The following is a 24,030-nucleotide window of genomic DNA, read 5'->3' as shown; positions in this document are numbered from 1 at the left end:
CAGAGCTCACGTGTGGTTTAATCGTGGGGAGGCTCCAAGGAGAGCAGCATTTTTACCAGGTTGGTGTAAAAATGAAATAAGGATCCAGACATGGTTCTTTACACTGATAGTTGACAGGAAATTTCAAAATCCACGCAGCAATTTGAATCATGTTTCTTGAAAAAGGAACACAGACGAACACAGAGAGGTTGCCCATCAAGCCCTGGGGCTGCTCCGCTCCACAGGCCCCTGCATCATGGGGGCCCCAGGGCTGTGGGCTCCAGCGCCAGCCTGGCTGAGAATGGACCCCAGTGCCAGCCTTCACCCGGTGGATGAGGCCTGGCATTTCCTCAGTGACACAATAAATAGGAGCATTCAGGAAAATGACAAACAGACCCACGTGGGAGACCCCACGTGGTACAGAAGGCTGGGCCTGGCTTGGCCGACTCTTCACAGACCAGGGCAGGTCTCCAAGTCAGGGGCACGGTCCCGGCCCTGTGCCCACGTGAGATGCCCATGGGAGGTGGACATGCATGAGGTCCCCATGGGAGGTGGTGGGCCCAGACATCCACGGAGGGTGCCCATAAGAGGTGGTCCCATGGGAGGTGGAGGCTGAGGTGCCTAGTTGGGAGGATCCCCCATGAGGGTGCGGTGTTGATTAGAGGCCAGCCGCAGGCAACGGCGTGGGGTGGAGTCAGCGGTCTGGACCAGGGAGGCGGGGCAGGGCGAGGTCCCACCGGCAGGACTTCGCCAGCCCTGCAGGACAGTGGGGGTGGCATGGGAGGGGGCAGCATGGCAGCAGGGTCACACTATCCCTCCCGCACACTGACGCGCGGCTCAGCCAGGGAGCTGTGGATGATGCTGAGGATGGACTCCAGGCCGCTGCCCTCCAGCAGCGTGCGGTGGTCCCCCTCGATGACGTGCACAGACACCTTGCCGTCGCACACCTGGGACAGGTTGTAGTCAGCGCCCAGGTCCTCGCTGTAGGCGCTGCCCGTCTTGGCGCGCAGCAGCGTCACGTTGCCATGGTAGGTGGCCCGCGGCATGTACTGCTCAGCAGCGCGCAGCTTGTAGTAGAAGGAACGTGCAGCAAAGCTGAGCACACGGCGGTCCAGGCCCGCGTGGTTCTGCACAATCAGGTCCACGGCAGCCACCACGCGCTCCTCCAGGCCCTTGAGGGGCAGCAGCGCCTCCAGCACCTGCGGGACAGGACTCTGAGCAGGTGCACCCACACCACAGTTCCCTCCCTCCCTGGGTCAGGGGCTCGGCACCAGGGATGACAGGTCTGGAAGCCTTCACTGTGCGGGTTCCAGGAGAGACGCCCCCACCCCTACTGCCAGCTCCCCAGGGACCCACCCTGCTGTGCTCAGCATCCGTGAACTGCTGTATGAAGAAGCACATGGCCTCAGTCTCGGCCTCTGCCTCACAGCCGGGCGTCAGCTTGGCACGGTAGCTCTGTAAAGGGAGAAGGAGCTGCTGCAGCCATGGGGGTTGGGGATGTCCTGGGACCAGAGCCAGGGGAGAGCCGAGGTTGCCCTCACCTGCGTGTACGCCAGGACATAGGCGTGCGAGCCGTCGAACAGGAAGAGGCTGTTGTGTGCGGGGGCCGAGCTCTGCTGTGCCTGCAGCTGTGAGCACATCTCAAAGGCCACGCAGGCCCCGTAGGAGTAGCCGGCGATGCGGTAGGGCCCCTCGGGCTGCACCTGCCTGATGCACTCAATGTAGTAGGCAGCCAGGCTCTGGATGCTATCCAGGGGAGCAGCTGCGGGAGGCACAAAGCTCAGCTGCTGGCAGGAGGTGCCCCAGGGTGGCACGGGTAGTGCCCCTGCCTCGTTGCGGGGAGGGGAGGCCCCACCCCTCTTGTTCTGGGGGCATGGGAGGCCCACCTTGATGGGTGGGTGGGGGCAGCCCTGCAGGACCATGACGCACCTTTGGTGCACTGTAGGCCGTAGGTGGGGATGCTGAGCTTGGTGGCCAGGCTGTGGAACACAGTGATGGAGCCCTCAATGGGGTGCACCAGGAACAGGGGCCGCTCGGAACTCTGCACTGAGTTGAGCCGCGTCAAGGTCGGGGCCTCAGGGTTTACCAGGAGGGTGCTCAGGTTCAGCTGGGCCTGCTGCCTGGTGAGGCCGTCTTCCTTGGGTGTGGGGGCTGCCAGCTCTGCGAGGAGGGGCACATGCCAGGGAGAGCGGGACAGCACAGGTTCCCCACACACAAACTCACAGATGCACACCTGCTGGGGCTGCTGGTGGCCAGGGCGGGATTTGACTGGGGGACACTGGGTCCCCACTGAGCACTCTCAGAAAGGGGCCAGGTGGACAAGCCCTGAGCTGGTGGGGGCCCTCCAGGGACACACACCTTAGACCCAGAGGAGAGGAGGATGGGCCACAGTGGCCCAGGCGTCTCCTCATTTCCTCCAGGTCCCCCGCTCCCACGCACCATCAGCCATGCAGGTCTGTGAAGAAAGCTCCTGCAGCTTCCGGAGAGTGAGCTGCTGGATGTCCCGCATGGACAGCACCATGTCATGCTCGCGCTCCAGTGTCTGGCGCACCTCTACGCCCATGAGTGAGTCCAGGCCCAGGTCCACCAGTGAGCTGTCCAAGTTGATGGTGGCCAAGTCTTGGATGCCTGGGGAGAGTCACTCGCTCAGTTAGCAGTTTGGGAGGGGAAGTGGGGACAGGCCCTGGGTGGGTAATGGCACCCTGGTGGCTGGGCCTCATGAGTGAGACACCCCTAGTCTCCCCAAACCATCACCACGGTTGCAGCAGGAAACCCTCTCAGCTCTGCACAAACTACTTGCATCTCTCTGCGAGCAAGCAAGCATGCCCCCTTCAGCTGGGGAAACTGAAGCTCGGGGGAGCTGAGGGTCTGCCAGTGGGGGGCATGGCATGCTCCCTCACCCAGGATGTGAGCCACGGCCTTCACCAGGTCCTGCTGGCTGCTGCTGTCACTGTGGGCTGCAGCCTTCTTCTCGGCTAGCACAAAGCTGCTCAGGACGGGATGTGGCTGGTTCAAGAAAAGATCCAGCACCTCGAGGCAGGAGGCAATGCGCTGTGGCAGTGTCCCACCGATGACCGTGTCGTTGGCGCCCATCGCCTCCAGGATGATGCCCACATCACCAATGGCGCCCCACTGCACGGCGAGGCCTGCAGGTGAGGGGGGCCGGTGGGCAGATGAGCAGGGATAACAATGGGGTGGCAGGTGGTAGGTGAAGGCAGGGCAAGGCGTGGGGGGCAGGGCCCACCTGGGAGGCCGTCATGCCTGCGCTTCTCGCATATGCGCTCCATGGTGGAGTTGGCGAAGCCGTAGTTGGTCTGGCCGGCGTTGCCGCGCCCGCAGCTCACCGAGGAGAAGGCGACAAAGTAGTCGAGCTCGGGGCATGTCTCTCGGGTCACCCTGCAGGTGCTCAAGTCACACCCAGGCCGGCTACCCTAGCCCCCCCAATATGTGCAGGAGCCCCTGCCCACTCTCTTAACTTCCTCTCCTTCCCCGGACCCTCGACTCAGACCCCAGCAGAGGCCTGTGGTATGGTCTCTGGATGGTGTGGGGAGCACTGTGTGGGGAAGAGCGGGGCAGGGCACAGGGAGGAGAGGCGGCCGCTCCCTGGACCAGCTGGGTCAGAGCCAGGCTGTTGTGTGGCAGGGGGCAGGGTGGGGTGGGAGTATGGGTATGGCACATGCCCCACCTGTCCAGATTCAGGGTGCCGTTGTACTTGGGCTTGTTGACGTCCTGGAAGAGCTCAGGGGTCTGGTTCTCCAGCATGGCATCTCTCAGGACCTGGGGATGAGGGATCCTCAGTGCCTACTCTGGCCCAGGACTTCCAGGCTCAGACTGCGTGGTGGGGGATGTGAGAGACAACACTTCCGTGGGGAGCCGAATCCTTCAGGGCCGCACTCACCATGGCCAGGTTGAAGACGCCTCCCACAGGCCCAAGCTGTGCGGCCTCGGCAATGAGGCCCCGGGCCCCATCCAGCGAGCTGGCATTGCAGGTGGATACTAGGACCTGCACACCCTGGCGCCTCCACTCACGGACCTGCTTGGCCTGGTAGCCTGTGGGACATGGGACAGTAGGGCCGGGCAAACCAGGCTTCTGGCTCCAGAGCCCAGGTGCCCTGAGAGAACTCGAGGGCGAGGCTGACCAGGCATCCCTCCTGCTGCCCCACCCATATGTGCCCTCAGGCCCACTCACCCGTGCGGATCCCTGAGCGGGAGGTCAGCACCAGCTTCTGGGCCCCTCGCAGCACCAGCCACTGGGCCAGCTCAAGGCCAAACCCGCCCAGGCCCCCCACGACGACATAGCTCTTGTGGGCTGGGAAGAAGGTCTTGGACAGAGCCACCATCCGGGTGGGCTTCACCTCCTGCAGCACCGCCTCCGGCTCCTCCTCACGCACCTGCAGGCCAAGGAGCACCCCTGCTCATGTGCCGCCCATAGGGGCCAGAGCCAGCGGTGTCCGGGTCCCTCCTCACCTGGACGACCACTTTGCCAATGTGCTTCCCCTGGGCCATGTAGCGGAAGGCGTCCTCCACTTGGGTCTTGGGGAATACAGTGCACTTGAGGGGCTGCACCACGCCGTCCTGGATGCCCGCCCGCACCAGTGCCACCACCTCCTGCCAGTCGGAGCTAGTTTCATCGAAGAGCGCATCCAACAGGATCCCATGGAAGGTCACATTTTTCAGAAAAACGGCCATGCCTAGGTGGGCAGGTGGAGGGGTCAGCCCATAGGGCTCATAGCCCACCCTGCAGACCTGCTCTGCCCACTCACCCAGCCCGCTGCCCAGCCTCACCCAGGGGGTGGTTGTTGGACAGATCGAATTTGCCGATTTCCAGGAAGCGGCCATGCTGGGCCAGGCACCGCACACTGGCCTGCAGCTTCTCTTCCGCCAGGGAGTTCAGGACCAGGTCAACACCTTGGGTGGGGAAGAGGGATCCTCACGGTCATGACTGCTGTCCAGCCCACCTGACACAAGTCCAGAGGGCCAGATGCTATCTCTCTCTGGGCCAGTGTCTCCTCCAGCTCAGCCAGTGAGGATGGGAATGGAAGAAGGGCGGGAGTGCGAGTGGACGGTGGACGGTGGATGGTGGGTGATGGGGGGTCAGCAAGGCCACTGCTCACCCTTCCCAGCTGTGTGCCGCAGCACATGCTGCTCAAAGGACGTGTCCCGGGAGTTGGCAAAGCTGGTGTCGTTGAGCTGGGGGAACCTGGCCTGGAGGTACGCCCGCTTCTCAGCTGACCCTGGCAGGGAGAGGCACATGCTGCTGAGTCTGGACTTTGGGGGCTGGAAGGGCAGCCCCAGGGGCAGCGTGGGTTGGAGAGGCAGCCCCGGGCTCCAGGACAGGTAGGAGGGCTTACCCACGGTGGTGAAGACACGGCAGCCCAGGCTAAGAGCAATGGCAATGGCAGCCTGGCCCACGCCCCCTGAGCCGGAGTGGATGAGCACCGTCTCCCCACGCCGCACACGCCCGCGCACCACCAGCGAGTAGTAGGCAGTGGTATAGACAACGGGCACGGAAGCTGCCTCCTCCAGGGTCCTGCGGGCATAGTAAATGGGGTCAACTCAGGCCTGACCCAAGGCCACGTCTGTGTGGGGTCCCAGCCTCATGGCCCCAACTGACTCACCAGCAGGAAGGCACGTCCCACAGGAAGTCCTGAGACAGCAGGACGGAGGTGGCCAGGCCTTCAGCGGGCACCAGCCCCATCACACGCTTCCCACTGGCATCTCGGCCAGAGAACTCCATGCCCAGCATGCAGTCCCGGGCGGCCCACTTCCCTGGGGGCAGATGTTGGATGAGGCTCATATCTCCCCAAGATGGGCCCGTGCAGCAGTGTGGGGTGAGGAGCCCTCTCTTCCCAGGTCCTGGCCTGAGGCCTTGGTTTACCTCCCCCCAGCTGCTAGCTGTGTGATGCCTGTACCTGGGATGGCATCAGGCGACAGCTTGCCCGTGGCCAGCATGATGTCTCGGAAGTTGAGGGAGGCATAGTACACGGTGCAGAGCTGGAGGCCGGGACCCGGGTGCTGGGCGTGGCGCAGCGGGGAGCAGACCCAGCGGATAGAGGAGAGGTCCCCGCGGGTGAGGACATTGATGAAGGCATGCTCTGTCTGCTCCTCTGGCTGGTCTGGGGTGACAGAAGTGGGGCTGCCAGGGGCCATGGACCGGCCCCGTGCTGGGCGGGGCTTCCTGGCCAGAGTCCTCCCAGCTCCCTCCTCCTCAGCCCACCCAGCTGCAAAGTGAGGAGCCTGATGGGGGCAGGGCATCATCTTGGGGGCTCACCTTGCTCCAGTGGGAAGTGGCGGAAGGTCCCCCAGGCCCCATCTCGGTAGACATTCATCACCAGGTCCCCCTGTAGCACCTTCTGCAGCTCTGAGGAGCTCGGGTCCATCTTGGGGACGGGGGACGTGTTGCTGAGGTTGGACACCAGGATGCACCTGTGGGTGGCCAGATTGGTGAGGGGAGAGGGAGAAGGGGAGGGGGAAACAGGAAAGAGAAGGAGGAGGTCAGGTGGTAGGCGGGGAGGGGAGGAGAGGGGCACACAGCTCAGCGACTCTCACCGAATCCGGTGCCCGCCAGGCTCTTTGCGGAGACAGTTGGCCATGCCTATGACGCCTGAGGTGCTGCAGCTGACGGCCGTCAGCCACACGGGCCGAGAGGACAAGTCGGCCAGAATGTTCTGTGGGACGAGGGAAGGATTGGCCTCTGGGAGGGTCCCAAGGCCCATGCATGCAGTGCTGGGTACCCAGGCTTGGGTCTGGGGGGCCCAGCGGGGACTGACCTTCAGTGAGTCCACCCATCGGAAGCTCATGTCCTCCACAGGCAGGAAGATGGGGCTGTCCTGTGGGGCTGGCCGGCGGCACAGGAAGAGGACAGAGCCATAGAAGGACTTCTTCAGGGCCACTAGGCGCAGGGATGCCCCAGCAAACAGGCTCTCCCACTCGTCCTGCATGTGTAGAGAGGTGGTCAGTGCTCAGCCAGCCTCCCCTGGCCCTCCCCAGGCCCTGCTGCGCCCCCGCACCTGGCTCAGGAGGCCCTGCCTGCCTCTCTGGGGCTCGGGGCAGGTAAGGAAGGCGACCATCTCTCCAAGGGGGTATCCTCTGAGAAGGGTGTGCAGCAGCAGGAAGCCGCCCTCCTTGAGGACAGCCGCCATGTTCCCGAGGGCCGTGGCTGGGTCGCCGAGGGTGGCCACAGCGCAGTTGCACACCAGGAGGTCGGTGGCACCCAGGCTGCTAGGGGCAGGGTCCATGGGGTCCCACTGGCCCTGGGCCACGTGGTGCTGCTGCAGCTTGGCCTGGGCAGCCTTCAGGGCCTGGGCGTGGCGGTCAGTGGCTGTGTAGTCCAGCTGCAGCATGGGCTGGGTGGTAAGCAACGCCGGGATGCGGGAATACAGGTGGCCATCACCAGCCAACACCTGCGGGGACAGCTTGCTGAATCAGCTGCCGCCAGACAGGTGTGCCCCCCCAGACTTGGCGCACATCTGCCAGAAAGGCGCACTCACCACCCCTGCTGACAAGACTGCCTGCCAGCATCGTCCCTGTCTGTGGTGCCCCCCGAGGCCCACCATCATCATCCCTTCCCTGTCCCCTCCTCCTTCAGCATTCAGAGTGAAATAGGAAAGAACGTCCAAGGCAGCCTCAGCAAAATCTCTAATGGGGCGATCTCGTGTCAGATGGGTGCCCTGGTGCTCCTTAGGCTTGGTTGTGCCTGGATCTGGATCCACACGCCCTGTGCCCGACTGCCCTGCTTGGCACCCACCTCCACCACCTTCATCCTGAGGCTGGCCACGTTCTCCAAGGCAGTGTCCACGCAGGCTTTGAGCGCTGGGGAGTCGAGGAGCCCGCTGAGCAGGGGGTCGTCACACAGCAGGGGGCTCTCCTGGGCTAGCACCTGGCCCAGCTCCAGCTGCAGGTTCCCATTGAGCTGTAACTGGCAGGCAGCTGCCAGCAGTCGAGGCAGGCCCTGCTGTGGGGACTCCCGGGGGACCTGTGCCCCGTCCAACCCTGGCACCACCATCTTGAGGCCCTGCTGGGCCACCTTGACCTGCAGCGCCTGAGCCAGCCCTGGGGAGGGGAGAGATAGGTGCTAGGGAGGGGCCTCAGATAGCCTGGTGTTCCCCAAGCCCTCCGGCAGCACGTCTGCTTGGACTAGGGACTCAGCTGCAACCAGGACACAAGTGGCTGGCCCTGTCCTACCATGGCTCACCCCCCAGCCCTGCCCACTGGACAAGCAAACAGATGGAGTTATGCAGCGGGCAGCCCAGTCCTCCAGGGCCAAGGACCATCGGGACCACCGGGTGGGCATCAAGGGGCTGCTTGGGGCCTCGGGGCAGGAGCTGCCTTGCCGCCCATCAGCCCTGCAGAGGGTGGGTTCCCTGCAGAGGGCAGCAGATGGAGGATGGAGCACAGGCGCCGTGGGCTTGGCCCTGGGATGTGGGCGGTCGGCACAGGCCTCACCCTTGCACAGCTGCAGCTCCTCCTGCAGGGTGGCGCTCCCAGCTAGGCAGCCCCCCTCCACGTGCGGCGTGAAGCAAAACTTCTCCAGGGTGGGTGCGAGCTGTTCCTGCTGCCGCCGTGGGGCCAGTGAGGTATGGAGCCGAGAGATGATGGCACCCCCAGCCACTGTGCTGCTCAGACAGCTGTCCACCACCAAGTCAGCCACTGCAGGGCAACAACAAGGTGGTGAGTGTGGGCAGCGCCTGGCGCAGGGGCGCAGGGACACAGGGGTGTGGAGGCCGGGGCTGGCTACCTTGGGCCTCGCCCTGCAGCGTGTACACCTTCTGCTGGTGGGTGGCGGGGTCGATGTGGATGGCGGCAATGCGCGTGGGCAGGCGCAGGCTGCGCTGGGCTGAGCCAAGGATGGACATCTGCAGCATGGTGTCCAAGAACGTCACCCAGTTGTCCTTCCACAGCAGCTGGCCTGTGTTGCCTGCAGCATGAGGGGCCATCGCCGTGGCTGGGTCAGGTCTCTTGCACCCACAGACGCTCCCCTCCATGTATCCTGACTTGGGGTGCCCCACTGGTCCCCTCATGCCTATGACTGCCCCACTCCACCTGGCACGGGTGATGGTGCAGTCACATGGCACCTGGATGCTCAGAAGTAGGTCAGGCCTGGTCTGGTCTCAAGGGAGGCACCCCAGAGCTTGTTCCCTGAGTATTAAGTGGGGAACCCCTCACGTCCCACCTTCGAGGTTGGCCTTGAGGATGCCCTGGAAGTGAGGGCCGTAGTCATAGCCACGCAGCCGCAGCTCCTTGTACACGTCCCCCTGGGCCAGGTGGAACGTGGCTGTGGGGTCAGTGGGGTCTGCAGGGTCCAGGCTATCTCGGTTGTCGAAGAGCTTGGGGTTGGGGTTGTCCCACTGGTACACCTTCCCTGTGGGCGGGGTGGCAGAAGGGCCTCAGGGCGGGGAAGGCCCAAGTTGACAGCCAGGGACCCACCCAGAGACACCCCCACTGGGGACGGTGCAGCTTGGCCGGGCCCCCCGACTCACCGCTCACTATCAGGGTGCCATTCTCAGACACCTCGAATGTGTGGGAGGCCTCCAGAAGCCGTACCTCCAGGGGCATGGTCCCTGTGGGCAACAGGATCAAAGGTCAGCAGCAGAGGTCAGAGGTCAGCACTCCCACCCTACCACCGCGGTCACCCGCCTCACCTGTCTTGGGCAGGATGGTGGCCTGGTACAGCGTCACATCCTCAAACACCACTGGCATCTGCTCCAGGTTCTCGCCCAGGGCATGAGCCAGTGTCCTCCAGACCAGACACAGGTAGCCAGTGGCAGGGAAGAGAGTGCGGCCGTCAATGCAGTGGTCCACCAGGTAGTGGTCGGGGGACTCGGGGCTGGCGTCTGTGCGGGCACAGGCTTCAGTGCCAGTGCCCGGGAGGAAGGAGCCGAGCCCCGGCCACCCCTGCCCATCCCCACACTCTGCTCACCAATGTTGTAGACGGTGGAGGAGGAGCAGCTGGACCCACTAGGGAAGTCCTTGGCAGAGGGCACATACCAGGTCTGGCTGTGGTCCCATTTGATGTGTGGGGAGATGAGTGGGGTCCCCCGGGGAGCCGGGAACTCCACGGGTGGGAACAGGCCGTTGGGGTTGACGTCGATGCTGGGGGGTGGCAGCCAGGTGTGAGGGGCCCACCTGGCCTCGGGGGCCCTGGGACCACCCTGTTACACCATGGCCAATCGTCAAACCTAAGACCCCAGATGCCAAATTGGGGTGGGGTGGGGTGGGGGTGCAGGCCACAGTGAGGGTGCTTGAGGTGGCCCAACACCCACTGCCTGCTTCCTGGGGACGAACTGAAGGTGACCCTGTGGCCCTGTTTACATGCCTCCCTGCCCCTGCTGCCGAAGAGAAGTATGGTGTAGATCTGCCCAGGGAAACCTGGGGTCCCCCCACCACAGGGCCCAGCAAGGGCGACAAACCCACCCCATCAGGTGGAGTCTGCCCACGTTGCTGAGGAAGAACTCCAGGTTGTCCCTGTGGTCCTTCTTCATCAGGGGGACAATGGTGCAGCTGGGCTTGAGGCCTCTCTTTAGCACGGCCTGTGTGGGGCAGAGAGGGGTTGGGGCCTCGCTCCGATTGGATCCCATCCGGCCCCACAGGTCACGCAGAGCCTGGTGACCCTGACATGCCCCCGAGCTCGGACCCTCAGCTTCCCTTGGCCCCTGCCCTGGTGCCCCAAGACCGCCACCCCTCCTGGAACCAGCCAGCCCTGCCCCGCCCCAGCCCCTGGCAGGGCGCACCTGCAGCAGGGCGTGGGGAGCGATCTCCAGCACCACAGCGTGCTCAGGCACATGACACAGCGCTTCCTGGAACAGCACTGGGCTGACCAGGTTGTTGACATTGTACTCAGCGGAGAAGGTGCGGGCCAGGCTGCTCTGCCACTGGGCCTCGGGGATGGAGGTGCTGAGCCAGCGCACCGAGCGGGGCCGCGGCTCCCGGATCACCTGCGCACAAGGCCAGTCAGCTGAGAGGGGACTCCCTCCGGACCCAGTCCCACCGCCCTGTCTCCAGGAGGCCCCCTCCAGGCAGCCCCCCAGGGCGGTCAGCCCACCTTCTTGAGTGCCTGCAGCAGGGTGTGGCTGATGGAGTCCATGAAGTAAGAGTGGAAGGCCAGGCCGCCAGTCCGCACCTCCTTGGCAAACACGCCCTCCTGCTTCAGCTGCTCCACGAACTCAGACACGGCAGCCTGGGGGCAGGGGGTTCCAGTGGGCTGGATGAGCGGTCCTGGGCTATCCACCAGGCTCCTGACAGAACACGCCCTGAGGGACGGGGAGGGGACTTGGGGACAAGGCCTGGCTTCCCAGGGCCCACCTGTGGTCCCGAGATGGTCACCGTGTCCTTGGAGTTGTGGCAAGCGGGCACGACGCCGGGCGGGCAGCGCTGCTTACACTCCTCCCAGGACAAGCCTATGGGCAGAGACAGCCTCAGAGAGTGGCTGCGGGGAGTTGGGGCCCCCACCAGCCCTTCCACACCAGTGGAGAAGACACTAGGCCAGGCCCTGATGGGGCGCGGTAATGACAGCCATGGAAGGGAGCCTTCAGAAGGCACTGTCACCCCAGCCGTGGTTGATCCTGGGCGAAGATGTTGTTCCTGCAGTCCCATAGCTGGGCCCAGGTCTTGGCTCAGGAACCACACTCAAGGCTCCTTACACCCGACAGAGGACCTCAGCCCCACTCTCCTGCCAGCATTTCAGGGGAAGCGGCTCTCTTGGGTCCCCCTCCTGTCCCCAGTCCGTCCTGCCTGAGGGCCACCCCTTCCCACACAGCCCCCCGGGGTCAGGTGCCAAGAGAGAGGAGGGGACCCAGGCCAAATCACCCAATACCCTGACTTCATCAAAAGTCCTGTGGGTTCTTTGTGGAGGTTCTTGTCCCCATGGGGGGTTCAGCTCAGGTTCCTATGAAAACTGGGCTGGCTTTCACTCATGTCCATCAGCAACAGTGCTGGGCAGCAAGGCCGCCAGGCAGAGGAAGGCCACAGGGGGTGCAAACATCCAAGCAGGGCGTCTAGATCACTCCGCGTTGAAGACAGTGGCCAGCAAATTGACCCCACATTCCTGCTTCTGCCCAGCATGGACATCAGAGGCGCCAGGGAAGACGCCCCCAGCCTCAGGCCCGTGAGTGGAGTGGGCTGGGGGAGCGGAGGAGGACCCCTACCCACGGCCGCCATGGCCCCTGGCGGGATGTTGGCCTCCTTGATGCACTGGCCCCTCCAGTAGGCAGCGAGGATGGCCTCCTCCTGAGAGACGCAGCCATCGGCGTAGCCGCAGGCCACCTCGCCCAGGGAGTGCCCGATGATGCCGTCAGGTCTCAGGCCCATGGAAGTCAGCAGGTCTATAAGGGCGATCTGGGGGGACAGAGCATGTCCTTCCAGTCCTGGGGATGCCAGGCTGACCACTGTCACTTCAACGGCAGCCCACACCCAACTGTGCCACCAGACCAGGGCACACCTCCCTCCCTAGCTGTCTGTCTTGCCCATTTGCCCCCAGACCCTGAGGGCACCCACCTGGATGGCAGTAAGGCTCACGAAGCCAGGAACAGTGTCGTCGAAGGTGGCCTCATCTGCGCTCAGCAGTAGGTCTGACACCTGCAGTCCCAGGGGCTTCACAGCCTTGTCGGAGCGCAGGATGGAGTCGCGGAAGGTGCCCAGGCGCATGAGACTCAGCCCCATTCCACGCCACTGCGCGCCCATCCCTGTCCCAGTGAGAGGTGTTAGGGGCACAGATACTTGGTCTCAGTCACCCACTCACCCTCCGGGAGGGCCTGGGGTGCAGGGGGCTCACCGGAGCAGATGAACCAGAGTGGGCGCTGACCAGTGGACACCTGCTGCACCTCCTGGGCATCACCCTCGCCACCCAGCACGGCATAGCCCCGGAAGGGCATGGCGGAGGGGGGGGTGGCGGCGATGTCATTGAGCATGCTCACGAAGGCCAGGTCCTGGCTGTGCTGGCGGCCCTGCTCCAGCAGGCCAAGCACGGCCTCGGAGGTGCGCCCGCTGGCCCGCAGCAGACAGGGCAGAGCCACATGCGGGGTGGGCACCAGGGGCAGCCGTGAGTTGGGCTGGAGGATGACGTGCACGTTGGAGCCGCCAAAGCCGAAGGAGTTGATGCCCACGTTGCCCCCTCGGATGGGCAGGGGCCGGTCTACTACCTGCAGCCGACCGTCCCGCAGTGCTGGGATCTCAGGGTTTGGGCTGTGGAAGTGCAGGTTGGGGGCCCAGAGCCCGTGCTCCAGAGACAGCAGCACCTGCGGGCGGCTCCTAGTTGGTGGGGCGGCTGACCCGGAGCTCCCTGCACTGCCTGCTGAGGTGAGTTACAGGTGCTTCCCCCTCCTGAGGCCACACTGTAGGCCCTGCACTCTGCGATGGCCTTCCCGTCCCCCACCCCTGCCCCGCCATCACTCAGGGGTCTGAGGACCCAGTCCCAAGTCCGGTGCCTTCTCTAGGCTTTGTGACCCCACCTGGGGCCCCACCACCTCTCAGGCCAATTGACTGTGGGCCTGGACACAAAGGCCCCCTCAGCCCACCTCTATCCCTGGCCCTGATCCAGAGCTGCGGACAGGTGACTGTGGCAGCCCAAAGGACCCTAGAGCAACAGAATGCCCCTGCCGTCCCCAGGAGCCTAGAGGTGGTGACCTGGGCCCTCTAGGGTACCAGTGCCTGACATCCCCACAGACCACCCAGCCCCATCTGCTGTCCAGAGGCTGTGGGGATGGGTGGGCCGCACTGCCTGGGCCTGCCCCAGCCCCTTCTGCTCCCTCTGGCTGGGCTGCATGCAGAGCAGGTGCTTGGCAGATTGTCTGACCCACAGTGAACCAGGGCAGGGACCTCCCACATGCCCACGCCCTGCCTTTGGGGCTTCAGAGGCCAGTACCCCAAGGCCAGACTGTGGGGCCCTTCCTTCCAACTGTGGGCAGAAGCCCAGGAGGCAGCGGCAGGATGGCTCCAGACTAGCCCACCTACCTTGGCCAGCGCTGCAAGCCCCGAGGCGGGCTCTGGGTGTCCCATGTTCGACTTGGTGGACCCGATCAGCAGGGGATCCTGGCGGGTGGCGCACAGGGCTCGGACGACACCCTTCAGCTCCTGGGGGTCACCCACCTGTGAGAGGTGTGAGGAGGGTCAGGACTCCACCTGGGCGCTTCTCAGGCATGAGGTGTGGGCATTGGGGGGGGGGGTCTCACCCTAGTGCCTGTGCCGTGAGCTTCGAGGTACTCGAGGGACTCGGGGGCCACCCCAGCCGGCTTATACAGGGAGCTCATGAGCTGCTCTTGCGCGTCTCCGGAGGGGAAGGTCACACCTGTGGGAGGGGCCAGCCTCAGCACCCCAGCCCTGACAGCCTGCAGCGACTATCCCGCCCCAGGATGGGCCTGCGCGCACCTTGCTCCTTGCTGCCGTCCGTGTTGGTGCCTGAATTCAGGATGGTGGCGTATACTCGCCTAGCAAGGGACTTCTTGGTCAGCAGGACAGCCACCACAGCCTCTGAGCGGCAGTAGCCATTTCCTGAAGACAGATGGCACCTTAGGCGCAGGGGCTCGGCTGACCCCAAGCCCCCAGGCCAGGAGGTGGGGTGGCAGTGTGGGAGCCCTGGTCTGGGTTGGCCAGAGCTCGGGGGCTGGTGTCAGGTGAAGCCGGGATGTGGGTGCTGTCCTGGGGCATCCACCTCCTCCCTGGGCTGGCCTACCACTCCTCTGCCCAACACTGCCGCCCTTACCAGCCTCGTCAAAGGACTTGCAGGCGCCCTCGGGGCTGAGCATGCCCAGCTTCATGAATTGCACGGAGGTGTTGGGCTTCAGCAGGACGTTGATGCCACCCACGATGGCCGCGGGGCATTCCCCACTGCGGATGGCCTGGTAGGCATTGTGCAGGGCCAGCAGGCTGGAGGAACAGGCTGTGTCCAGAGTGATGCTGGGCCCTGCGGGCAAGGGCAGAGTGAGCAGGGTGGGCTCCTTTGGGGCCGTGGCGGCTCTAACAGAGTGCTCACCACGTGGAACCCAGGACACTGGAACCTCGCTCCTGCCGGCCTTCCTGAGGTGGGGCAAGGCCAAAGCCTGGAAGGGTCTCAGCTCTCATTATGCCCACACACAAGCCCAGAGGGGCGGGGTGGGCACACACCTTTAAGGTCGAAGAAGAAGGAGAGGCGGTTGGCCATCATGGCACGCTGGCAGCCCACCATGCTGTAGCCCAGCAGCGTCTCGGGGTCTCGGCTCAGAGCCTCTGACGCCTCTGAGCCGCTCACACCCACCCAGACGCCAGTGTGTGTCCCTCGCAGCAAGGCCGGGTTGATGCCTGTGGAAAGCAGCGGTCAGACTCAGCAGTTGGGGGCGCTGGTCTGCACCCAGCCCTCTGCCCAGCTCTGAGGGTGAGGCCTCCCTTCTCGGCCTCTCTGGCTTGTGTTAGAGAAGGCTCCGTCTCAGCCTCATTCTGGAGGGGCCCGAGCAGGGTCAGGGCAGAGGGAGCAGAGCTGAGGGGGCGGCCAGGCCAGGTAAGGCCGAGAACGGAGAACCTGGTCACAGGGAACTGGGGGTAAGCGGGGGCAAGCAGAGCACCAGGTGAGGCTCCACGCTCTGGGTCAGGGAACAGCCAAACACAGCCAGTGGTGAGGACAGAGGGCAGCATTGTCCCCAGGTTACTCCCCTGGCCCCTGGTGTCTCCACAGGGTCTGGTGAGCCCTGAGGGCCAATGGGCACCCAAGCCCCAAGGGCAGCCTGCGCTGGGTCAGGCCAAGATAAGGAGGCTGAGGGAGACAAAGGCTGAGTGTCCAGGTTCCGAAGGGAGGAAGGGCCCCTGATGAGCCCCCAGGGAGTGGTGTCCAAGGGCTCTGGGTAGGGCCTGGGCAATAGAAAGGCCTCTGCTCCACCCAGTGGGGCGGCTGCCAGGGTCCTCTCACTTTCCTTCCACCCCACTCCACAGCGGAGTGTGTCCACAACCCTGTCATGCTCAGTGTCCGCCCCAGGGGCTGGCTAACATCTGCTGCAGAACACCATGAGAGCTGGAAGACCAGGAAACCCTACCTGTGGACCAAGTGAGTGGGTCCCCAGGCTCCCCATAGGGCTGAGCTCCTGACCCCCCACCAGCCGAGGCGCCACACCCACACAGCCAGCCTCCCCTCCCTACCGGGTGGGCCTTCCATACCCCTGGGGCAAGGGGACAAGGGACAGCCACCTTGAGAAACTTGAGCCTCCCCAGCCTCCCGAACCCAGTTGTCCCAGACCAGGGGTCGGAGAAAGCCACGGCAGCTTGTGCTTCCTCCTTAATTGCTTCTGTGTTTCCGGAAGTTCTACTCCGAACACGTGTTCAGAGCAAAAAAAGGGAGCGTTGCCCCCGTGCTTTCTAGAGGCAGTGGGAACTTCAGGGATGGGCCCCAGACTAGCCAGCAGCCTCCTGATTACCCACCTCCATCCACGATGGCCTCGTAGGTGACCTCCAGCAGCAAGCGTAGCTGGGGATCCATAGTGTGTGCCTGCTTGGGGTGGACCCCAAAAAAGGAGGCGTCAAACTTGGACAGGTCCTTCAGCTTGCCAGACCGCCTGGGCAGGCCGTAGAGTCCTGTGGACACGGGCAGGGGAGGGCACCTGCTGTGAAACATCGCAGGCCCCAAGTGACCGACAGTGGAGTGAGGGGTCGCTGCTACAATGGGGAGCCACGGGCTCCCTTGGAGGGATGGGTGGCCACGCCAAAAGCAGGGATTAGTGCTGCAAGTCTGGGGTATCACTTGGCAGCATGTGGCTGTGACTCCAACCCCAGTCTGAGAATGGGCCCCACTGGACACCCAAGTGGGTGGTGGCCTCAGAACAGGGCGTGGTGAGGTCAGTGCTGCCTCCTCCCACCCACTGTGGTCCTGGTTGGAGACCCTCTGCTTGGGTTGTCGCTGGCCTGGCTGCTGAAGCCAGGCTGGGCTCCGCCACGCTGAGTCACATCCCGCAGATCAGGTAGAGCCACTCTCGGAAAGAATCTACTGGGTGTGAGGGAGTCGACCCAGTTTCCCAAGAGCGCCTGGGGTCTTATCTGACAGCTTGGGACATGTGGGCCAGCGGAGGCAGGCCAGGCTATGCAGAGACGGGTGTTGGGGCCTGGGAGGGGGGCGTTCGGAGGCTCTCACCCACTGGCCTCACCCTGGCTCTGCTCCCCCCAGCTCCAGGACCCCAGCAGGTCAACTAGCTCGTCTGTAAAACGGGCAAAGTTGCATGCCCGGCCAGCCCTTAGCCTCCTGTAGGCTGAAGCCTAGTCCCCAGAACACTCGCCTAGAGGCCCCAGGCTCCCACTGGCCCCTCGCCTTCTCCTGGTGCCATCTCCAGGAGGAAGCTCCAGTGTGGCCAGTGGCTCAGGTCAGAGCAGGCCTGCCCCGGGCAGCCTGGAGGCTGTGGCTGCAGCAGCAGCAGCAAGGAGAAGCAGGCATCCTGAGCAGCAGGGGAGCCCCAGGGCTGCCCACTCACCGGCCTTCCACCGCCTGTCATCATCCGTCACCATGTCCACGCCACCGATGAGATTAGCCCAGAACTCCTGCATGTTCTCTGACTCGGGCAGCCTCCCAGACATGCCGGCAATCACCACCTCCTCCATGGCTGCTCTCTCTGGAAGGAGGGTGGCGAGGGGGCCAGGACACTGGTCAGTCCACAGCCTCTCCTTTGGCCCTGCTGTTCCCTTCTCCTCCCCGACCCCTACAGCACACGGCCCGCCCAGGGACCCATGGGTCTGAGAGCAGCAGTCAGAAAACCCTGCAACCAAGATGAAGGTGGTCAGCTCCTGGGCCCTGCACCAGCCCGAATGGATGCCCTAGGGGAGTGGGGGGGTGCATGTGTGCATGTAGTGGCAGGGGCGGTCCACTGTGGCCTGGGCAGCCCTCACCTCTCACTGGGAGGGCTTGGCCCTGGCCTGGGGTGACCCTACCAAGGCCTTGCTGCCCTGTGCCCACCTCCCCCAGATGTCTGCAGGTCTCTGCAACCTCCTGCTGCAGTGCTCCCGGCAGGCGGCCTCACAATGGGAAGCAGGCAGGGCCATCCCACACAAGCGCCCAAACCCTTCCTGGATCATGGCCACCTGGCCAGCAGCCTGTTAAGAGCTGGCCAAGTGAACCAAGCAGGTGAAGGAGAAAGGGGCCGGGGGTCAAAGGGAGGCAAGACTGGAGGGTGGGAAGGAGCACCGAGGGGGATCCGGTCCCCTGAGCCTGTGGGTCCAGGGTGGGGGCTCCTCTGCAGACCCTGAGAGAGAGGCAAGGCCAGCGTGGGTCCTGCAACTTCCGTCAAGGCCCCAGGGCCTCGTGGGCTAATGACCGGTGGACACGTGCACCAGCCCTCCCGGGTCTCTCTCTGAGAAAGGACGCGAGCGAGTGGAGGGCAGCGTCTTCCTTAGGTGGTCGAGCGTCCCCACTGGGCAGGGAGGGAGTCCCTGCCACCCCAGCGATGAATAAAGAGGCCTTTGCCGGCCCAGAGGCAATAATGCCGGAAAGCTTCTTCCTCCAGAAAGCACCCGCTCTGTTCTCTCCCTACTTGCTATTCACGCGGAGTCTGGTGGAGCCCAGGCAGGGGGTGAAGACCCCCGGAGCGCAGTCTTCGCCTGCGCCGCCCCGGGGCTGCACTGCTCGCCCTCCCGAACTTCGGGGTTCCGGGCGGGCCCACGTGCTGGGGAAGCCGGTCCCACCCGGTTCCGGGCCTCCTCCGATGCCCTCTCCCTCCTTCTCGGCACTCCGTTTGGCTGAACAGGGGCCCCGAATCGGGCTGGGCCTCGGCTACCCGGCACCCGGGGTAAGGGGCGATGCCGCGGGTGGAAGGGCTCGGCGGCCTACCCGCATGGAGATCTTTGTGGGCGCCAGTAGGCTGGGCGCACACCGGGCGGCTGGGGGCTTCTACAGGCTTTCTGGGGTCCGCCGCTGACCGGCCCACCCGACACCAAAATGGCTGTTCGCCGCGTTCCTGGACTCCCGCCCCTCGCCATCCGCCCACCTGCCGCGCCGGCCTGGGGCGCAGCGCACAGGCCTTTCATCCCCCGGCCCCTGGCTCCCCGCGGGGACTCTCACAGCCAGATCTGGGGCTCAGACCCTGAGACCCGGACAAGCCACGCGGGGCGACCCCCTCACCACGGGCGCACTGGATCGTGAGCCCAGAGGCCGCCGTCCGACGGTGCCCTCGAGCCTAGCCGCGCCGCCCCGACCCCGGCCCCCGACCCCCGGCCTCGCCTCTGGCACCTGGTCTGGGCGCGGGCGGTGGGAAAGCGAGGATGCAGCGCGGCGACGGAAGGAGGCCGGGACGCTGCCGTCTCTCTGGCTCCCTCTAGGCCGGCGCCGACTCTATTTAACCGCGGCCGCCCCGCGCGGACACGCCACATGGGCTGACAGCTTGGCTGCGCCGCCCAGGCCAATGAGCGTCGGGGCTGCGCCCAGGGACCCGGCGCGCCGCCGCCAGTGGGGTGATGCCGCGCGCCGCCGCCGCGCGCCGGGACTCTGCACGGGGACGCGCCAACGGGGGCGCCGCAGGGCGGGGGCAGCCCGAGCTTCGGGGGGCGCCGGGGCGGGGCATCAACCCTGCCCCCCAACTTCCGTTCCCCACCCCCATGGGCCGGGGTGCGGAATCGCCCAGGGCGCACGCGCACACGCCTCCTCCACTCCCGAAGCTCTGGGGGTCATGTATGCACGGCGCGGGATTGAAACCGGACTGGGCGTGCTTCGGCCACTGTGGGGTCACTCTAGTGTAACTTTGGGGGGCATACTGGGGCCACACTGGGGGCCGGACGAGAAGCGCGGGCAAACCGACCCTTGTCCGGAGCGCGCGGAGCCGGGCTGGGGGCGTGGCTCCTGCCGTCGCCGAGGCCAATCGGAGCCCGGGGGCGTGCGCACCAGCCCAATGGCGGCGCGCGAGTGGGCGTTGCTAGGCGATAGGGTGATTGGCCGGACGGCGGGGGCCCCGGGCGCTGCGCGGGCCGCGGCGCGTCGCGCGCGGGCGTTGACCCGGCCGAAGGCGCTGCGGGCGGGGTTACTGCCGGTCACCGCGGCGCGTGCCCGGTCCTCCCTGCCCGGGCGCCCAACCCCGGGTGGCGCGGGGACCGGCGGACGCCCCCTAGGCTCTCCGGAGTGGGCACGGCCATCTGGCGTGTGCACTCTCAAGACACCACTTGGTGTGGTTGCAACAAAGGGGCCCCTGGGTACAGGCCCTTGCGCGCCTACAGGGCCACTCGCGCACACAGGAGGTCAGCCCTGCTACTCGGCTCCCGGGCGCGCCCTCCCGTGACTCCCCTGCTCCCGGTTACCGAAGCTACAAAAAAGCCTTAAGTTCCAGATCAAAGTGAAACAGACGGCCCTGTCCTGGGGTCGCCTGCGAATGCAGGAAGGCCGCCCTCCCGCCCTGCCGGCCACGCCTGCGGAGCTCAGGTCACCTTATGGGACCGCGAGCAGGCCCTAGGGAGGGCAGAGCCCCTGGCAGTCCCAGGAGTGCATGCTGCCTCCTCCCTCATCGCTGTGCTCCAGGACAACCCCTCCCGCTTGTTTTCAGTTCAGGGACTGTCTGGAGCATGGCCCGGCCAGGGACGTTCAGGGACAGTGCAGAACCAGACACACAGCTTCAAGTGGGCTCAGGCCCACACACCCCACAGTGCTCCCAGCCCCCAGGGATGTGGCACTGGCAATTCCAACCTTCCCCTTGGTCTCCTGTCACTGGGGGCTTCTAACTCCCACACAGTGGAAGGAGAAACAGGAATAAGAGAGAGCCCCGAGGCCCCACAGCTGAATTGCTGTTCTGAGCAATCTTTCCCAGGCTCTTTCTCGTCCGATTTAAGAGCTTTGCAGATACCTGGTACCCTGAACAGGGAACAGCTGGCCCTCGCTGGCAAACACCTGCAACTCTTGGTGCCCTAAACTATCCCAGGCTCATTTCCTGCTGGTCAGTGGGGCCCTGCTCACTATAGCCAGGAGCCCAGGGCATGGGGGCTGATGCTTGCCTGGGTGAACTGGGATCGAGAGCCCAGGTTTGCACCACACAGGGAGGGCTCGGAGACTCACTCATGGGCTCGAAGTGCTTCTACAGAAAGCAATTTGGCATCTCTACTCACTTCTCAACTAAAGGAAGTTAGTTACATGGCCCACCTCACTTCAAGGGGCACATGCCGGAAACAGCAGAGCACTGAGACCCCACCGTTCCTGGGCAAAGCTGGGTCTGGCTTGCTGCTCCCTGGTGCATTAGGAGTGGCCCATCATTGCCTACACAACTCCCAGAAGCCTAGCACGCCCAGGATGAGCAGTTAGCCTGTGGTGAAGACGTCCCCCATGCCTGTGTGTGTTCACAGGGAACTGAATGAAGCACATTACAGATGCACAGGGTGAGGTGGGAGCCACTGCAATCCACTGGGACCTGGGTCTGTGATCCTTGGGCCCTGCCTCAGGCCTACGTGGACTGTAACATGTCACTGCTGCTGTTTGTGCTCTCCTCTCGTGATGTGTGTCCACACACAGGTGTGACAGCTGCCACATGCCCTCATACCTGTGAGCGCGACAGGGAGACGACACTGTCCACATTTTACACCAGGGCAAGCTGAGCCTACAAGGGCCACGTGATGAGCCCGGTCACACAGCAGGGAGAGCTGGGTCCAGCCTTCTGCGCACTGTCCTCCCATCCTCTGGAGAAGCTGTCCACCTGGTTCAGTGAGAGCCAGCTGCTCAGACAGGGAAAGGCTCAGAGCAGTGCCCAGACCACCTGAGGGCATGGGCCACACACAGCCTGAGGTGGGACAGGCTGTGTCCAACCCTGAGCACTGCTGTGGGTGGGGAGTGTTCTGGCTCTGCCCACCAGGGCAGATGCAAGGGGATAAAAAGGTGGAAGGCTCTGGGAGAGTGGGGGGCACATGGCCCTGGCTCTCCCACGCTGAGCCTCCCAAGATAGGCGGTTATGCTTGCGACTGTTGAGTTAGCAGCAGAGCGAATCTGCAAGGGTCGGGGATGTGGGCTGTGATTCTTGGAATGTGTTTTTCTGGTGGAGGAGCATGCGTGTGGTTTTGTGACATTTGGGGTGAAGGGCATCAGTTTACTTGTGCTTCTCATCCTTGCAGGTGCCTGGCCTGGGCATCCAGGGGTCAGGAACATTATACTAGTCCTGCGTCGGGGGTGGACCTGGAAGGCCCTGCAGTGACCCACTGGGTTGACCAGGGTTGGCCTCATGGGGCTGACCAAGGATGGGACGTGCCACCTTCACTCCACCAGCACCCTGACACGAGCGCCCCGGCACGCATGACAGGGCAGGGGCCCCATCTGGGCGCGTGGGCCAAGCTAGGGGAGACGGCTTCTGGTCTGGCTGTTGGGGCCCCCATGTCCACGGGTCTCACTACTTGCATGCATGGTGCTCTCTGGGGGAACGCTTGCTTTGTGGGGGGCGTCCTGTTTCCAGGGCCCCTCACTGTGCTCACCAGGCTCTGGGGGAGGCGGCACCACTGAGACAACGGCCAGCGTGCAGTGGCTGTGGGCAGGGACACAGGCAGGTGGGGGAGGGCCGGGCTCTCTCTCCCATGCAAGGATGCCCCACTGCCTTTCCCCAAGTGGGACAGGGAGACGGCTCCCTGGGTCACACACCGCACGGGAGACACCGGCTTCAATGGGCTCACCATTGGTCAGTGAGGTACCTGAGCAGCACTGGGGAGCCTGCTCTGCAGCTCACTGCCCCCACCCACACTCGTATGCAGAGAAGTGCACATGTGCACACACGTTCACACACACAGGCGTGCACACACCCCCCCCCCCCATGTGGAGATAAGAGCACAAGCACCCAATGAGGAGAAGGAGGGATGGGAGGAGGAGGGAGAAGACAGAGGGTGGGGGAGGGAAGGGGGAGGCAGCAGAGGAAGTCAGTCCTTGAAGTTGTAGTTCCGGATCTTGGGGGGCCGCTGGCAGCCTTTAGGTTTTGCAGGGTGAGCCCGGGCGGGCCTGGTGGGCCTGGCCTTTTCTTGGGCTTCCATCTTCATCCCTTTGACAGCAAAGGCTGCCCACGTCTCGATGGGGCTCCTGTCAGAGTGTTGGAGGCTGTCGGCTGCTGCAGGCACCGTGGGAAGAGAAACGGGAGAGAGGCGCGTCACCTTCCAGGGCAGGAGGCCGTGTGCTCAGGAAGCTGGGCCACAGTCTGTTAGGTGCGCTTCTCGCCAGCAGCAACAGGACCTCTCACCCTGGCTCTCCTATGGGAGCCTGTGCAGGCTGGGGTCCTCCTGCACTGACCGCCCAGTGGCAGCAGCAGTGCCGTGGGGTCCTGGCCCTGAGGCCCAGCACAGGAGGTCCCTGTGGGTTCATGCTCTCCAGACGGTCTGCAGGGCCTGGGCCTGCCCCTCCATCAGGCACTCAGGACGTTTGGCCCTGGAACACTACCTCCCGTCGTGGCCACTTCATGGCCATTTCGTAACAGGTCCCATGAGGCTGCCGAGGCTAACAGTTGACTCACAGCACTTCCAGGCCCTTCCTGGCTGTTGGCCACCCTCTGCCCCCTGGCCATGCTCTCCAGGCACCTCTAGCCACCCGGCAGCTCCGACAACATGGCCAGGCACAGGCCCAGGGCCTGGGAGCTGCACCCCACGCCACAGGTACAGGCTGACACACCAGGGCAGCCATGCCAAAATATTGTCAGCAACCATCTTTGTCCTAGAGCATCATAGATAATTTTCTTCATCCTTCCAGCTTTCTCTACTTTCCAAGTTTTTAGAATTAAGAATGTATTTCTTTTGTAAGAAAACAAAAAAAGATGTTATCAGAAAGCAATTGTAAGATGCAAGCTCAGGAGCGGCTCTCCCTCGTGGGCTGGCTGAGCAGGTAGGGCCGGGGTCTCTGGAGCCCCAGGAGGGTCTGTCGGCACTGGAAAGGAATGCTGCCCCAGGGCACCAGCCTCGCACGCGCCACGGGAGACACATGCGGGGGATGTGCCCAGTGTCACTGAGCCCACCACCCTGGGCCTGGAGGTCGGGAGGGCTCACCCAGCAGAGGGCCCCACGCGCTTGGCACAGATAGGGTGTACTGGATGGCAGGGACCGGCCCGGGCAAGACCTGAGGACAGGGATGGGCTGGCCAGTCAGCTGCACAGCCTCTGAAGGGACAGAATGGGGCTGTGGACT

At 64.4% G+C, this 24,030-nt stretch overlaps 2 protein-coding genes across 10 annotated transcripts in view; both read right to left on the bottom strand.

Moving 5' to 3' along the window:
• FASN (fatty acid synthase) lies at positions 1-21,912 on the bottom strand. 2 transcript variants are annotated; one of them, XM_001491292.6, is made up of 42 exons: positions 21,429-21,912; positions 17,397-17,534; positions 16,357-16,509; positions 15,076-15,249; positions 14,675-14,875; positions 14,341-14,463; positions 14,145-14,260; positions 13,927-14,061; positions 12,749-13,211; positions 12,472-12,659; positions 12,123-12,312; positions 11,281-11,375; positions 11,021-11,155; positions 10,710-10,913; positions 10,393-10,508; positions 9,899-10,071; positions 9,621-9,812; positions 9,459-9,539; positions 9,152-9,340; positions 8,717-8,896; positions 8,425-8,628; positions 7,727-8,031; positions 6,990-7,382; positions 6,750-6,914; positions 6,529-6,647; positions 6,251-6,405; positions 5,892-6,095; positions 5,598-5,748; positions 5,331-5,509; positions 5,094-5,213; positions 4,765-4,887; positions 4,447-4,670; positions 4,169-4,370; positions 3,878-4,029; positions 3,665-3,756; positions 3,224-3,375; positions 2,880-3,125; positions 2,419-2,607; positions 1,909-2,139; positions 1,521-1,741; positions 1,336-1,434; positions 1-1,178 (listed from the first exon to the last, which is right to left on the bottom strand). In XM_001491292.6, exons 1-42 carry the CDS (start codon positions 21,649-21,651, stop codon positions 789-791), a joined length of 7,785 nt encoding a protein of 2,594 aa, XP_001491342.2. In that variant the 5' UTR covers positions 21,652-21,912; the 3' UTR covers positions 1-788. The 2 variants fall into 2 exon arrangements, with proteins under 2 accessions (XP_001491342.2, XP_023507490.1); XM_023651722.2 differs by lacking the exon at positions 21,429-21,912 and adding an exon at positions 19,145-19,516.
• CCDC57 (coiled-coil domain containing 57) overlaps positions 21,910-24,030 on the bottom strand; it is a 120,791-nt gene continuing 118,670 nt past the window's right edge. For 6 of the 8 annotated variants that reach the window (XM_070226783.1, XM_070226788.1, XM_070226786.1 and 3 more), the window contains one exon: positions 21,910-22,967. In XM_070226783.1, the coding sequence (XP_070082884.1) occupies positions 22,783-22,967 (185 nt within the window). In that variant the 3' untranslated portion in view covers positions 21,910-22,782. The remainder of the gene's footprint in view (positions 22,968-24,030) is intronic. The other 2 variants (XM_023651726.2, XM_070226789.1) reach the window with 2 other exon arrangements.

Source organism: Equus caballus, chromosome 11, assembly GCF_041296265.1.
Source record: "Equus caballus isolate H_3958 breed thoroughbred chromosome 11, TB-T2T, whole genome shotgun sequence".
NCBI classification, from domain to species: domain Eukaryota; kingdom Metazoa; phylum Chordata; class Mammalia; order Perissodactyla; family Equidae; genus Equus; species Equus caballus.
The sequence above is the reverse complement of the archived record's forward strand: the minus strand, read 5'-3'. Positions and strand labels throughout refer to the sequence as shown.